General features: G+C 34.9%; 1 protein-coding gene across 1 annotated transcript in view; it reads right to left on the reverse strand.

The window, feature by feature from the left end:
- LOC145671887 (urea transporter 1-like) overlaps window positions 1-16,958 on the reverse strand; it is a 174,208-nt gene extending 157,250 nt beyond the window's left edge. The window contains exon 1 of the mRNA XM_081741110.1: window positions 16,767-16,958. Coding sequence (XP_081597236.1) covers window positions 16,767-16,847 — 81 coding nt within the window. The 5' untranslated portion in view covers window positions 16,848-16,958. The remainder of the gene's footprint in view (window positions 1-16,766) is intronic.
- Between the last annotated feature and the right edge of the window lie 305 nt (window positions 16,959-17,263).

Consider the following 17,263-nt stretch of genomic DNA (forward strand, 5'->3'; position numbering starts at 1 on the left):
GGGAGTAACTGAAACACACAATGAAAAATTGAAACCAATGAATGTCTATTACACAGAGATTCAGAAATCAGGCAGAGGGGGAGGGAAGAGGAGAGAATAAGAAAAGGAAAAGAGAGAACAGATAAAACTGTGGAATTCAAACGTAGTAAGAAAAGAACCTAACATTATAAAGTTCCGGCTCCAGAAATCCAACAGTAATATACAAATAACGTTTGTTTTCACACATTTTTTTTTAGAACTATTCGAATATAAAGAGGATGCTTTAAACATTCATTATGTCACTTTCATAATGATAGTGTGTGGAGTTAGCGTAAAAATATTTCACTTCCGGCTACCAGTTTGCAATTTTACATAGTTCTTATATGTATACCAAAGGACAAGAATCCGCCGGGAGACACTCGATCCAATGTCCAGAACTCGTGTGATGACGTCATCAAAATGGCGGACAGCTCGATTCAAAAAATAAGCCATATCTCCGTTATTTATGGACCGATTTTCTTCAAACTTCGCTCATTGTAAAGGAAATTAAATTTGCAATAAAACATGCTACCAAAATATTTCCTCTAAAATTAACCGTTTCGGAGTTATTTAGGAATTTAATAAATTAATGAGTATTTATTGAAGAAAAATGCAAAATAACTCCGAAACCCTTAGTTTTAGACGAAACACTTAGGTAACGTGTTATATTGTTAATTTCATTACCTTTAAAATGAGCTACTAACGAAGAACATCGGTCCATAAATAACTGAGATATCACACATAACATGTTAATTACATTTTTTAAAATGGCGGTCACGACTTCTAACAGATAGCGACAAATTCAGCCAAAATACTTCACTTCCATATACCAGTCCCAAATTTTACACAGTATTTATAAACATAATAAATAATTTTAAAATACCTGGGAGACACTTCAGTTTAACACACTGAACTCCTATGTTGACGTTATCAAAATGGCCGCCGGGATTAAAAACACAGGTTTGCTTAAATTCAACTATCTCCGTTACCGATCATTTTATTGAGTCTTCCAATTGTTCCATTTGAAAGAGCATGAAATAAGTTACAAAAATTTTATTCGATTTAGTTTATAGGTAAATGGTTTATGAACTATGCTACATGAACTATGAGTCATGTCGGCAAATGCTACAGGAAAAAGCCAATTTGATACGTTTGTCGAAGATCGGTTGATCCTTAGAAAAGTTTCCATCCATGAAGCCATCAAAAGAAACAACCTTCCCTTGATGAGTGCTAAGAAAGTTACAGTTAAGTCCAAAGACAAGCAGAAAATAGTAGACCTGAGAAAAGACAGTACTCTTTTTGCCAAGTTGTACGTTGCAAGTCAATCAAGGGGAATTGACATCAGAAAGTTCTTTGCCCATGAAAATAGCTCATGTCCACCTTCCATATCCGACCGCGGTAAGCTCAGAAAACCAATAAAAAAATCCGACATGGTGTCCTGTATCGTCGAGTCAAATGGAGTTCGGGTGACCACTGCTCATTAACCCTAAGTTTCTTCGCTCATAATGGATGCAGCAGCCTTGATCCATACGCTTGTCCCTAAATCCAGCCGCACATTTCAAGAGTACTGCAACCAGATTGTTAAACCATACATTCTAATCTGTGGAAAGAGTTGACCTAATTTCTGACCGTTACCTAGAAGGAAGCCTAAAAATGACGTAAGACAGTCGAGAGGGTCTGGACTCAGAATAAATGTAAAATCTAATGTTGTCATCCCCAAGTTTTTCAGTATGTTCCTTGCTCACAATAAAAACAAAGAAGAACTCTTTGAATTTTTAGCTAAAAGACCTGGTCAAAATGGATCTCCCCGCCGGGAAAAAGGTCATTTGCACCTACAGAGACACGGTAATTGGATAGCAAATGGAGGCGACATTTGAAGCTATATCTTCCGAATTCCATGTAGAAGCCGATGCCCGTCTCCTACTTCATGTATGGCTTGCCATGGAATACTCGGGTTGTTCTAAGGTCATGGTGAAAACTGTTGATAGTGACGTGGTAGTAATTGCTATGTATGCCTTTTCTAGACTCAATACACTGAAAGAATTTTGCATGGAATACGGCAGTGGAAAGCACCTCCTATACCATCCGATCCACGAGTTGCACAACAAAGTTCCACGAGGAGTTCCAGATCTTTTGCCTTTCTTCCATGCATTTACGGGGGCTGACGCTGTGTCAAGTTTTTCAAGTATTGGTAAAACCATGGAAAACGTGAATGACTTTCCGAGACGTAGACAAAGCTTTTGCGGCATATTCTCAAGTTCTGGACATCTCTGAAGATGACGACACGTTTTTACTCATTCAACGCTTTGTAGTTCTTATGTACAATTCATCAAGTTTTGCAGAGACCGTCAATGAGACCAGGCGGATTCTATTTACCCAGCAAAACAGACACATTGAAAATATTCCACCAACCAGCAACGCTCTGTTATAACACTTGAAGAGGGCCATCCTACAATGTTCTTTGTGGACAAACTGCACTGAGAAAAAAAGGACTAGGATTTCTGTTTGGATACATCATATTTACGCGGGTGCGCTCCTTAAGTAATGTAATTTCATGTATAAAAGTACAGCGGTTGGGAACACCATGCCAAGTCTGGAGTTCGGTGTCGAACTAGACTCGCTGTGATTGGATAATTTTATTCACATGATGGATTTCGTGTTAAAAACTATTACTCTCGTAAGGTAGGGAGTCACAGATTTAGAAAGAACCAAGAGGGGACAGCCGTAGGAAGGTGGTAACAACATTATATACGTAAGTTACGACCGTCGGAATCTGTATGGCGTGAATTCTAGATTTAAAATTGTGGTCCCACAATACAAAATTTTCGCTGGACATTGGTGTAGATCGTACTACGGATGAAACAACATTACTTAATGTGGTGACGCGCGTAACCTGGTAAAAACAGCATTTACATACCGACTGGATTATGCATTTTTCTCCGTGTGTCTTCAACGGAACACTCAACGCTTGGATCCTTGTGAGTGGGAATGGAAAAATACCGCAGATGACTACGAGCCCCTCTGGTCACCAAGCCCAAACTTCACCATGGAAAAGCTAAAAGAGTTGATAGCATGCAAGTGCAAACAGATTTGCACGCACTGTCGATGTGTAAAAATACACGAACTTTGCACTTTACTTTGTAGTTGTGAGGCCCAATGCAGAAACTAAGTTTAATCTTACTAACTTGTCACTTTGTTTAAAGTTTACGTTGTTTTCAATAGTTGTGCCTTCCGCGTTAATAATCCATATGGACGTATATGTTTTCATTGTGAGAAACTGTTGTAAATATCTGTTACCCTTCTTTAAAAAGAAAAGTTTTTTTTTCATTTTTGCCAATCAGTAAAAAGAGGGCATTGGATCCACTAAAAGATGTAAATAACTATTTTATTTTCATGTTCACTCTTTTGTAGTCTAATTTATAATTCATGATGAATCACTCATAAAAAATTATACAAGCATGCAACATTGCAATGGCTGTAATGTGTGTTTACTTGTGTTAACGCCACTTGTAATAACAGAAATGTCATTGCAAAATATATTAAGCCAACAGCAACCATTTTAAAACATTGATTTTTTTACCCCCTTCCACGTTGTCATCGCCATACACCATTTACAATCGAATAAAATTTTTGTATCTATTTCATGCTCTTTCAAATGGAGCAATTGGAAGACTCAATAAAATGATTGGTAAGTGTATTTAAGCAAACCTATGTTTTTAATCCCGGCGGTTTTGATGACGTCAACATAGGAGTTCAGTGTGTTAAATTGTCTCCCAGGTATTTTAAAATTATTTACTATGTATATAAATACTGTGTAAAATTTGGGACTAGTATATGGAAGTGAAGTATTTCGGCTGAATTTGTCGCTATCTGTTAGAAGTCGTGACCGCCATTTTAATAATGTAATTAACACGTTATATGTGCTTTCTCAGTTATTTATGAACCGTTTTTTTTTGTTATTAGCTCATTTCAAAGGTAATGAAATTAACAATATAACACGTTACCTAAGTGTTTCGTCTAAAACTAAGGGTTTCGGAGTTATTTTGTATTTTTCTTCAATAAATACTCATTAATTTATTATATTTTTAAATAACTCCAAAAAGGTTAATTTTAGAGGAAATATTTTGGTAACACATTTATTGCAAATTTAATTTCCTTTAAAATGAGCGAAGTTTGAAGAAAATCGGCCCATAAATAACGGAGATATGGCTTATTTTTTGAATCGAGCTGTCCGCCATTTTGATGACGTCATCACATGAGTTCCGGACGTCAGATCAAGTGTCTCCCGGCGGATTCTTGTCCTTTGGTATACATATAAGAACTGTGTAAAATTGCAGACTGGTAGCCGGAAGTGAAATATTTTGGTGGTTTCTGACACTAACTCCATGCACTATGGATAGCATACTTAGTTTCAAGTAGAACTGTAGATCTCCGAGACACATCTAGGATAATGTCAAAAGTTTAACACACATACTGTGTTTCCGCGTGGTTCGATTGCAAATTCGGTAGTGTTCATTAAACGTACTGATAGAAAATACATTCTAATAAATGCAGTAGATAGCGTTGGTCATATCATCCATTTCAGACTACTAATGCAAAATTAACCAAAGAGAGAGAGAGAGAGAGAGAGAGAGAGAGAGAGAGAGAGAGAGAGAGAGCGAACGAAAGGAAGAAAGAGAAAATTGAAGAGTCCTATTTGACTGCTAAATTTTATCAGAAATACCCTATATTAAAAGTCCAAACTGCATCGTAATGAAAAGCTACAAATGTTTGAAAGGAAAAGTTTATGTTCCTTATGTTTCAAATTTCAACGTGAATGAAACACATTGAATTATAGGATGGAAACAAATTTGGTGTCGAACTAGTATAAATAAAATTTTGTTTTCAAATAACCAAAGAGGTTACCATTTTCTAGTCTTTTCCGAAGATTTATCTGTTCCGAACATCCAGCATTGATTTAATCTCTTCCGGGTACAACGTAATTTGCACAGGTAGAATAAACACGCTAAGATCTCAAACGGATCATCGTGTCAGTCGGATAATGTTGGTTAGGTTATAGACCACCATTGGATCGAGGATTCAAATCCGTAGTGACTCGGTAATTCGACTGAGACTCAATAACCCAGAGGATAAAAAAGATATTTTACTTATTTCCTTGCGTTTAAACAGTATGTCTGTCAGAGATGACCATGACTAGAGATGTTATGCTCAGAGCACGACGCCGAAGTTCCTAGTTAATTAGATTCTCCAGACCAGGTATATCGGGCTTTTGCTCCGTTTTAACTTTGGAACATGAAGTGCGTGTGTTTGAGAGAGGGAGGGAGGGGGAGAAGTGAAAGATGCAAAGACAGGATAGGGAAACGTCAAGAAAGAGAGAGAGGAGCGGGACGAATGTAAATATGAAACATAGTTATCATTGCAATGTATGATGTAGAACGCACGCACTGTTTATACAAACTATCGCCAGTGATGCCTTGTAAGTTCTCCATCAAAAGATGAATCTCTGCAGCCATTATTTTATGCGAGAAAATCATACTACCTGATGTGGAATCGAACCAATATTTTCCATTTGGAAGTCTGGCAGTTACCACTACACCACCGATTGCTTTAGCCAAACTTTGTTTAACAAATGGTGTAGTGTTTCTTTCTAAGAACGATAACACGGAAAGTGTATACTGCAGATTAACGATGTCTTTGGAATGTCCTGGTAATTCCCTTGCCCTTTCCCAACCAACGTTCGTAAATCGTCTCTTCATGATCCAGGTGTTTGCTTCCACATTTTTATGTATTGCTTGTCCAGTATAGTAAGTCGATTCTTCACAATCACTTTGTAAAAAAATAACTTTGGCGTGAACAAGATTTGAACGTATGTTAGATAGCTATATTATTCATAAGGCCATTACTTTACCCCTACACTATTATGCCACATGAAGTCATAAGCCAAATATTACCTCCTTTAGCCCTGACCATTGGAACGAACCGGCTTCTTCCTGTAACGTTATTTGCACCAAAGTGCACAACGAAATTGATTTGTTCGACGGCCTAGAGAGAAATTAGTGCCCACTAATAAAGGAAAAACATAGAATCCAAGAAAAATAGAGAAATAAAACATATTTTGCAGTAATTTCGCTGTGCAAGTTCAAAAGTACGCAATAATAATAATAATAATAATAATAATAATAATAATAATAATAATAATAATAATAATAATAATAATAATAATAATAATAATAATAATAATAATAATGATGATAATAATAATAACTTATAAAATTGAAAGTAACTATGTTTGTTACTCCTTATCTCTTGAACCACCCGACCGATCTCGATCAAATTTTCAACATTGATAAGGTTCGGGCCTGGGAAGTTTCTTTTATCGTTTCATTTTAACGGTAAATCTTAGGGGAAGTAGGAGGATTGATATATATGAAAATGAATAAAATGTAATAACTCTTGAACTACCAGACCGATCTCTTTAAAACTTTCAACATAGATAAGGTTCGGATTTAGAACGACTTTTATTATTTCAGTTTGACGGTGCAACGTAGGGGCCAGAGAGTGAGATATATGTAAAAAAAAAATGAAAATGAAAGTAACTGTCTTTGTTACTTCATCACCCTTGAACCACCCGACCGATCTCGATTGAATTTCAACATAGATGAGGTTCGGGTCTAAGATGATTTTTATCTATTTACTTAGACGATATAACTTAGGGATGAGGCGAGGGAGGAGTTAAAAAGAATAAATAAAGCTTGATAACTCGTGAAACAAGGGATCAATGACCATCAAATTTTTAACATAGGTGCTGTTCTGACCTGAGATGGTTCTTATCATTTCACATTCCGGGAGAACTTGGGGAGAGGAATGAGAGAGGGGGATATATAAAAATAAATAAAACTAAATGACTTGAATCACCAAACCAATCTCAATCAGATTTTCAACGTAGATGAAGTTCGAACCTGAGATGGTTTTTGTCATATCATTTTGACGATGTAACTTAAGAGATGGGGAGGGGGAGTGACATTTAAAAATTAATGAAAAATGGCCGGTATTAGTGGCGAATCTATAATTTTACGAGTCGCTGAGGTTAACAGTGACACATCTGATGCTGTTTAAATCCAAGTTCAGCTCCTCAACTTGGAGGAGGGGAGACATAAAAATGATAGAAATGACCAATATCGGTGTCGAATTCATAGTTTTCCGGCTTGCTGAGATCAACAATTACACTGCAGATCCCATGCCCCAAAACATAGGATGGGGAGGGAATAAATAAAACTCATCGAATATGACCGATATCAAAGAGCGCTTTAGTAATACTAAGCAGTGACTGAGTAATGGAACATATTACTATTTTTTCTCAATTTAACCCAACGAAGCGGGTAATTGAGGCTAATAATAATAATAATAATAATAATAGACTACTATACTGTGAATGTGAACATTTATTATTATTATTATTATTATTATTATTATTATTATTATTATTATTATTATTATTATTATTATTATTCACGTACTTTTGAACTTGCACGACGAAATTACTGCAAAATATGTTTTATTTCTGTAATTTGTTCTGGATTGTATGCTTTTTCCTTTATTAGTGGGCACTAATTTCTCTCTAGGCCGTCGAATAAATCAATTTCATTGTGCACTTTGGTTCGTTCTAAAGATCAGGACTAAAGTAATATTTGGCTTCTAATTTCAGCTGGCGTGATAGTGTAGGGGTAACGTAATGGCCTTATGAATAATACACCTACGTTCATATCTAACATACGTTCAAATCTTGTTCACGCCAAAGTTAATTTTTTACAAAGTGATTGTGAAGAATCGACTTATCATACTAGACAAGCAATACATAAGAATGTGGAAGCAAACACCTGGATCATGATAGAGACGATTTACGAATGTTGGTTGGGAAAGGGCAAGGGAATTACCAGGACATTCCAAAGACATCATTGATCTGCAGTATACACTTTTCGTGTTATCGTTCTCAGAAAGAAACACTACACCATTTTTTAAACAAAGTTTGGCTAAAGCAATCGGTGGTGTAGTGGTAACTGCCAGACTTCCAAATGGAAAATATTGGTTCGATTCCACATCAGGTAGTATGATTTTTCGCATAAAATAATGGCTGCAAACAGAGATTCATCTTTTGATGGAGAAAGTATAAGGCAGCACTGGCGATATTTCGAGTAAACAGTATGTGCGTTCTACATCATACACTGCAATGATAAGAATGTTTCATATTTACATTCGTCCCGCTCCTCTCTCTCTTTCTTGACGTTTCCCTATCCTGTCTTTGCATCTTTCACTTCTCCCCCTCCCTCCCTCTCTCAAACACACGCACTTCATGTTCCAAAGTTAAAACGGAGCAAAAGCCCGATATACCTGGTCTGGAGAACCTAATTAACGAGGAACTTCGGCGTCGTGTTTTTCGTGCTCTGAGCATAACATCTCTAGTCATGGTCATCTCTGACAGACATACTGTTTAAACGCAAGGAAATAAGTAAAATATCTTTTTATCCTCTGGGTTATTGAGTCTCAGTCGAATTACCGAGTCACTACGGATTTGAATCCTCGATCCAATGGTGGTCTATAACCTAACCAACATCATCCGACTGACACGATGATCCGTTTGAGCTCTTAGCGTGTTTATTCTACCTGTGCAAATTACGTTGTGCCCGGAAGAGATTAAATCAATGCTGGATGTTCGGAACAGATAAATCTTCGGAAAAGACTAGAAAATGGTAACCTCTTTGGTTATTTGAAAACAAAATTTTATTTATACTAGTTCGACACCAAATTTGTTTCCATCCTATAATTCAATGTGTTTCATTCACGTTGAAATTTGAAACATGAGGAACATAAACTTTTCCTTTCAAACATTTGTAGCTTTTCATTACGATGCAGTTTGGACTTTTAATATAGGGTATTTCTGATAAAATTTAGCAGTCAAATAGAATTCTTCAATTTTCTCTTTCTTTCTTTCTTTCTTTCTCTTTTCTTTTCGTTTTGTTTGTTTTGTTTTGTTTTGTTTATTCATTTGCATTAGTAGTCTGAAATGGATGATATGACCCACGCTATCTACTGCATTTATTAGAATGTATTTTCTATCAGTACGTTTAATGAACACTACCGAATTTGCAATCGAACCACGCGGAAACACAGTATGTGTGTTAAACTTTTGACATTATCCTAGATGTGTCTCGGAGATCTACAGTTCTACTTGAAATTGAGTGTGCTATCCATTGTGAAAGTGACATAATGAATGTTTAAAGCATCCTCTTTATATTCGATTAGTTCTGAAATAATATGTAAAAACAAATACTGTTGGATTTCTATATTACTGTTGGATTTCTGGAAACGGAACTTTATAATGTTAGTTTTTTTCTTACTACGTTTGAATTCCACAGTTTTATCTGTTCTCTCTTTTCCTTTTCTTCTTCTCTCATCTTCTCTCTCGCTCTCTCTCCCTCATTTCTGAATCTTTGTGTAATAGATATTCATTGGTTTCAGTTTTTCATTGTGTGTTTCAGTTTCTTCCTACATCAATCTATGAATCTTGTTTCGTCTCGGTTTTCTTATTTCATTTTATCGAAACTAATACTTGTGTAGTTTGAAATTAGAATTACGCCCATGTTGTTAGGTAATTTTAGTATGGGAGAGAAGAAAGGAGGATATAGAGGGGGTCTTTTTACCTGACACGATTATATGATAAGAAGGTGTATATTGGATGGCCTAACTGCAGGGCGGTAGCTGTCACAATTTTTTTTTGACACGGAGTGTACAATTATGCTTCTGGCATCTGAATACTTAGCCAATGTTATCTTTTAAGAAATTAATATAACCAAACACGATAAATCTTTAAAATATTGATGTAAAGTTGTCCTTTAAAAATAAACTAATGTGTGATTCATATGGTAATCACTGTTATTCATCAGTATACTATTCAGAACCCATAGCAGCTGTTTCTGTGGATCCAAAGGATTGATGTTAGTGATAATGTTTAATATTAAATTTCTTGTTGCTTTTGCTGTTTTGTGTTCAGAAAACTGTGTGGAATGGCAGTAGCCGTACAGTTTTGAATAATTTATCATTTGTTTGTGTACTAGTTGATGAATTTGATATTCTCTTGCATTTTACTTAGTGTAGTTCTTGTATTGAGGAAAGAAATGAAGCATTGTGAAATAAAATAAACACAAAACAATACAAGCAGGCACTCTTTGTTTTTAGAGTGATTCACCCTATAGTTTGATATTTAAAATTATAATATATTCTTAAACAGAACAATAGACCACTGTCTAAAAGGTTGAGGTGACGATAATTATAATTCAAGTAAATAATCGAAAGGTTTATGACTTAAACCGAATGTTTCAATAATCTTATTTTTTCTAAAAAAAAAAAAAAAAAAAAAAAATTGACTTTCACGTTTATTCTTACTTCAGAAACATCAGCACTTCGAACAATCATTTCAATCGAACGGAATCTATTTTGTTGAACAGAACTATTTCATTAAACATTGCTTGGTGCATAAAAGTAAAACACGATGTTATAATCTCTGAATGAAAAATTTGTGATTGTTATTTTTTAATATCAACCCTAAAGTTGCATCTATTTTTATAACATACATACAGAATACATACACAACATACAGTATTCATTCAATTGTTTTTAACTTGTTTATCCATGATGTACTTATCAATTTATATTCGCTAAACATCCTGATTTCCAGTGTAGGATGCTTGGTACCATAGACAGACTTATAACCTGGTTTTTGTTAAAGAGGAAAATCTTAAAAGAGTTTATTCTCAGACTGAGATGCAGAAGTGAGCATCAAAGTATTAATACTTTCTCCAAGGAAGTACGTGAGTAGAGCATACTATCAGTGGCGTATATAGGGGTGGCTACCGGGCTCAAGCCTCCCCACCCCGAAATAAATGTGTTATATTCAAAACTTCATTAAAATTTGTCGGTACCCAAAAGGAAAAATATAAGTGCTTATTCACGTGTTGTGCATAGCCCTTTCCTCAACGAAATCCTAAATACGCCACCGCATACTATATTTCTAATTGTAAGTGATAAAATAAGGACAGGTGCTCCCCAGTGATGACGCAGGCCTTCTTTAGAAGAGGAGAGAGACAATCCTTCTGTAAAGATGTTTTAGGATACAAATCCATAGCAAAATAGTATACCTATGTATATTTATTCAACTTATACATACAGAATGGAAGAAAAATTGACCTTCAATTGTAAGGTACAAGGTGCAAGTATGTAGTGTGAATAAGAATGTCTGATATTAACATGAGACCATTTCAGAGCTGAGTGAAAATGTTACCGTAAATTTATGTTTACTATACGACGTACGAATTTTCTCAATGTTCAAAAAGGGATACAACCCCGACGCCCAATATCTCGCGGGCCAAAACCTCGCGGGATAAAATCTCGCCGGGTCAAAACACCGCGTGGCCAAAACCTCGCCGCCCAAAACCTTGTGGGACAAAATCTATCTTGGCCAAAACCTTGCAGAATGAAACCTTTCCTTAAAATTTACCAATGAGTTTCTTAATATCCAATTCCATATTGCAAATAATAATAATAATAATAATAATAATAATAATAATAATAATAATAATAATAATAATAATAATAATAATAATAATAATAATAATAATAATAATAATAACAATAATAATAATAATAATAATAATAATAATATAAAATAATATACAAAATATCATGAATGTTAGCTTCGTCGGGGTATTCCCGTTTCCTCCCACTTTTTTCATTTCAGCATTTGCTTCATCCTGATCATCTACGTCTCCTTTAAATTGCAAGACATAATCGAGGGACGTTAAAACTCAGATATTTTTTCATACTTTCATATATATTATTAAATTTTGTCAGAATATCCTAAGGTCACCTTCAAAGTGAAATAAAAACCATCCCAGGCTCAAACCCCATATGTATTGAAAATTTGATAGAGACCAGTCGAGTGGTTCAAGAGTTATTAAGTCTTAAACGCAGCACTTTCATTTTTATGTATTTCTATATGTATTTCTTCCCCTTTTCGTCAAAGCGAAATGATAAAAAACATCCTAGGCTCTAATCTGATCTGTGTCGCAAATTAGATCGGGATTAATCTCGTGGTTCAAGAGTTATTAAGTTTTATTTATTTTTAAATATCTCCCCTCCCCATCGTTGTGCCATGAAAATGAAATTATAGAATACATCCTAGGCCCGAACCTCATCCATGTTGAAAATTTCATCGAGATCGGTCTAGTCATTTTTATATAGGATAGATTTTCAAAGCACGTGTTGAAATTTTTCTTCTAGAATTATGTGTTATAAAAAATATATACTACAAAATGCAATATATAGAGCATTCTGCATCGAAGAAATCGTCGTGACGACGTTTTATGCTGACGACATTCCTTCCGAGACGAGATTACATCCCTCGTAGTCTAAATCAGGCGAGATTCTGTCCCGAGGTCAGGATCGCGAGGTTTTGGCTAGGAGAGATTTTGGGTATGACGAGATTTTGGGACGCGAAGTTTTGGCCCGCGAGGGTTTTGACAGGCGAGGTTTTGGCTCGGTGAGATTTTGGCCCGCGAGGGTTTGGGCGGCGAGGTATTGGACAGGCGAATTTTTGGCCCGGTGAGACTTTCGCCCGCGAGGTTTCGGTCGGCGAGGTTTCGGCCTGGCGAGATTTTGGGCCGCGAGGTTTAGGTGGTGAGGTTTAGGCCAAGTGAGGTTTTGGTCCGCGAGGTTTTGTACCGAAAACGTTCAAAAATACTGGAGGAGATGTGTATATATAATACTTATCTGGGTTGAAGGAAATGCTTTCAAAACAGACAATAATAATAATAATAATAATAATAATAATAATAATAATAATAATAATAATAATAATAATAATAATAATAATAATAATAATAATCTGTCATAACACGTTGCGATAGCTCTCATTTAATAAACCTAGTTTCGAAAATTATGTTGGAAAGCGTGGTGCGGGTTTACGTGTAATAGATACTATGTTTCTTTCGTTGGTAAACTATTATTTTGTACAAATTTACGCACATGAAAAACTAATGCTGATGTGTTTCATTCACACCACGTACCTCAACTTAATGCAGTGTGATAATCATTTATAAATAAATATCATACTTATTTGCTGTGTTGGTAGTGAGAACTAAGACGAAGAAGCTACGTATTATCATATATTAATGTCTGAAATTATATTAACTAACTCAGATTGATTAATAAAATATTTGAAGTAGAGAAATGATGTTCGGATCCAGCTAGTAATTACGTAAGGAAACATTTGAATCTACCTTTCTGCGATCACCACGATAAGGACGTTTCTCACTGCAACAGGTACCAGTACACAAACCAGTACGAACATTTCCTGTATTGAGATTTTCGCCTACGAAAGGGATCATAAAGACAACGCTTACCTTCAAAAGGGATCGATATTCTTATAAAGGCAACACTGAACTACTGTGATATTATAAAGCATGTTTGGAAAAACTCAATAAAAGGAATACGTTGTGTTTGAATGATACGCCACTGCTTTTTTTTTACTTTCTTTCTGAATGAAAAGAACTTTTATTAGCAAACCGATCATTGTTTGCTCTATTCTTTGAGTTTCTGTTTGATATCTGTCTTTACTGTACAGGTGAAATTTAAAATGTGAAAAGAAACGTATTGGTTGGAACTATTTCACATTTGTGTTAGAATGAAGCAGTGTTCCACTTTGCGGAATTTGTAAACGAACGTAACTGTCATCATTGTGTGGGACAGAATTCGTATATTTGTACTGAAAAGGAGCAGGGCGCCGGAACAGAAATGAGTACTAAAATATATCTGAAAGTTTTGGATGATCGCATGTATCTATTTGCAAACGAGTAAAATTTCAAAACATTGTTCATGAAAGATGGTGCAGTTCGTAGTTCGCAGATGATGTTCGCAAGTTGTTAAATGATAGTTTTCAATGCGAATATATTGACAGACTTAATCCATAAGAATAGTTTACCCTCAGATTAAATCTATTTCTCTTTAATTTTACCTTCAGAAACGGGTGAAGGAGAAAATATATTGAAAATTAGAGTTTGAAACCAAACTACTCCCCTTTTGCTTTGTGGTTCCCGCTCAATTCTGAATATGCAATATCTTCTGAGAATCGATTTTAGGATCATACACGCCAAAAGCGAGTATTGTGATAATACTTCAACTGCAGAAGATCTCCATATTTAAGTACAGTCTTCATATTAGTTGTTCAGAAAATGGATTGGATAAGTCGTAGGACATCTTGATTCTGGAGGATACGGCGATCCAATTAATAAAATTTTTGCTTTGTGTAATATATACAGTTATAATGAGTAACTACAAGTTCTGCTCTCACTTATTTTCGAGTAGCACAATGAATAGATCATTTAAATAAAGTATCTAAAGTAAAGTTCTCTGTTTTCTTTTCTCTTTCTGGTCTTCTCTTAGAATTGCATGTAATGATTTGCGTCGTCTTCAGTCAAACCTGCAGTATTTATTTTTTGTAAGTTGTTGAAAGTTTTCTTTAGTCGATAAATTATGTGTGTGCATGTCTTTGAAGCAAACTTCAGCAATTTCAAAACTAGAAATTGCGAATTTTCGTTGAAAATAAGGTTTGGTACTGGGTTTCATGGAGCTCTTTGCCGACTTCTGCAGTTTTAGCATTCGATGAATTTTTGTAGATGTAACACTGAATAACTCCATTGAGATTCATATACTTTAAACTGTTTATTTCTATGGTTATTTTACTTCAGCAGAGAGCAACAATCGCCCCCCTCAAAGAAAAATAGAACAATTTTATTGGACAATCACTATTTTGGACAAAAATTATCACTATTTTATTTGTTCATATTTTTGTTACGTTTTAAAGTACACATATATAAAACTACGTTTCGTCTTCCTTAATCTGTAAATGTATTCGTACTTATAGTGATTTGACAGTTAGCTATTTAACACATTCATCAAAATATAATCTTCCTACTCTCATGCGTTTATAAAATTGATTATCCTCCTCACTTTCAAAAAGTTGGTACTACCCAGGATAATCATAGAATACGAACTGTTTCATACTACAATATTTCATATTTGATAAAAGTTTAAAATAATATTTTGTTACTCAGTTTTCAAGGTTCAGATACTTGGCAAAGAACATATAATCAATTAAATTTAGGTTTGTTTTTCCTTTTGCTATATAGCTTAACAATATATGTGAATACATCTTTACGTAATTGTGGCTCTTTAATGCCATATGAATTACTTTGCTAATAATATAATTTATAATTGTGACTATATTCTATACGGGTGTGACTGATAGGAATGGACTTACCAACTTCACGATCAAATATTTCTATATAAGACAATGGAATAAATACATATTATAATATCAGCTATACGTTCCGATTCATTCTATAAAATACAGGGTTATTCAGAAAGAAACAACAGATTTCAAACATTTATTTCTTCCAAACTACAAAAGACAGAAACACGATTTGAACGTTACTTGATTACGAAAATTTTACAATTTAAACAGCCCGGATAGAAGTTCCAACCACGGCCGCATTGGCGCTGTTTGTTGTTATTTGTCTGTAGTGAAATGGCGGTGTCACCACAGGAGAAGTCTTTTTGTGTGCTACAATTGGCAAAACTTGAGTCCATTGTTGCAGTTCAGCGAGCATTTCGCCGTCAATTTAATAAACAACCACCGCATCATAAGCAAATTTACGAGTGGCATCGAAAATTCGTAGAAGATGGTTGCATCTGCAAAGGGAAAAGCACGGGACGTCCACGCACATCGAACGAGAATGTCGAGCGTATTCGTACACTTTACGAAAGGAGCCCAAAGAAATCCACATCACGAGCAAGCAACTAACTTAACATTAACAACCACGTTCGACGTTACTTGAATGACACCATTCCAGGACGTTGGATTGGAAGAGTAGGAGTAGAAGATCTACTTTATCGCCGGTGGCCTCCCAGGTCTCCAGATCTCACTCCGTTTGATTTTTATCTGTGGGGTTACGTAAAAGACCGTGTTTTTATCCCTCCTATGCCTGACACTCTTGAAGGTCTACGACATCGAATTGTTGAAGCTGTGAATTCGATAACTAGAGACCAGCTGATTCGTGTGTGGCAATAAATGAGTCACCGTTTTGACATTTGTCGTGTAACACACGGTGCTCATATTGAATGCACACCATAATTACTAACAAGAAATTGTAAACTTTTCTTAATCAAGTAACGTTCGAATCATGTTTCTATCTTTTGTAGTTTGGAAGAAATAAATGTTTGAAATCTGTTCTTTCTTTTTGAATAACCCTGTATTTCTATCTTCCATACTTAACGTTTAATATCCGTTTAGTACTGTTACATTTAAATTCATTTTCTTACCGTCTCCATACTAGTGTGATAAAATGTATTGCAAGAAGCATAAAAAGACGAAGCTGCAGTATTATATTATAATAACGTATATTATTTGACCTATAAACTGTTCAGAACATACATTGTAGATACTTACATTTATTGGAAACGAAGTTTCGTATGTAATGACATATTTTAATGTTGGTGATTATGATTTATGAATAATGCAAAGGTAAAGTAAAACATTATTTGTGTTGATATAAATATTAGTGACAAAAGCTTTCTGAGTCTAGTATAGCTAGGGAAATTTATGATATAAGTTTGTGTCATGGAAAACTTCTGCTTACCTTAGCCCAGTCAAAGTTTCCAGAAGGCGGTTCAGGAGTTGTGGTAGGCGTTGAAGAAGTTGAGGTAGTGTCGGGAGACATTTGTTCCCATACCGCCTTGGAACCAAGCAGAATAAAACCGACAATGTGAAATGGTGCGTTGAGCACTGGAAGATCTAATTTTGAAAGTAGATTTCCAAGACTGGAAGCCAGAAGAACGCTGGAAAGAAAGGTTTATCTTTAATAGAATATCTTACAGAGTGTTGGACTGTTTAAAAGTATAAAATTAGTATTTAGGTAAAAGAATATGTGCTAAGTTACATTACAGTATTTGCTAAGTTTGAAGAGAAATTGATTTTATCATCAAAGATTAACTAATATAAATAGCATTGGACAATAATTGTGGCTTTATTATAATAAATTGATTAGTATAGTAAATAATTAAAACATTGTTTTCATCTAAGAGCTAAATCGAAACGTAAATGACTAAATTATTTAATTGAAAATGTTATTTTAAC

Source organism: Thermobia domestica, chromosome 15, assembly GCF_964235325.1.
Source record: "Thermobia domestica chromosome 15, izTheDome1.hap1.1, whole genome shotgun sequence".
NCBI classification, from domain to species: Eukaryota; Metazoa; Arthropoda; class Insecta; order Zygentoma; family Lepismatidae; genus Thermobia; species Thermobia domestica.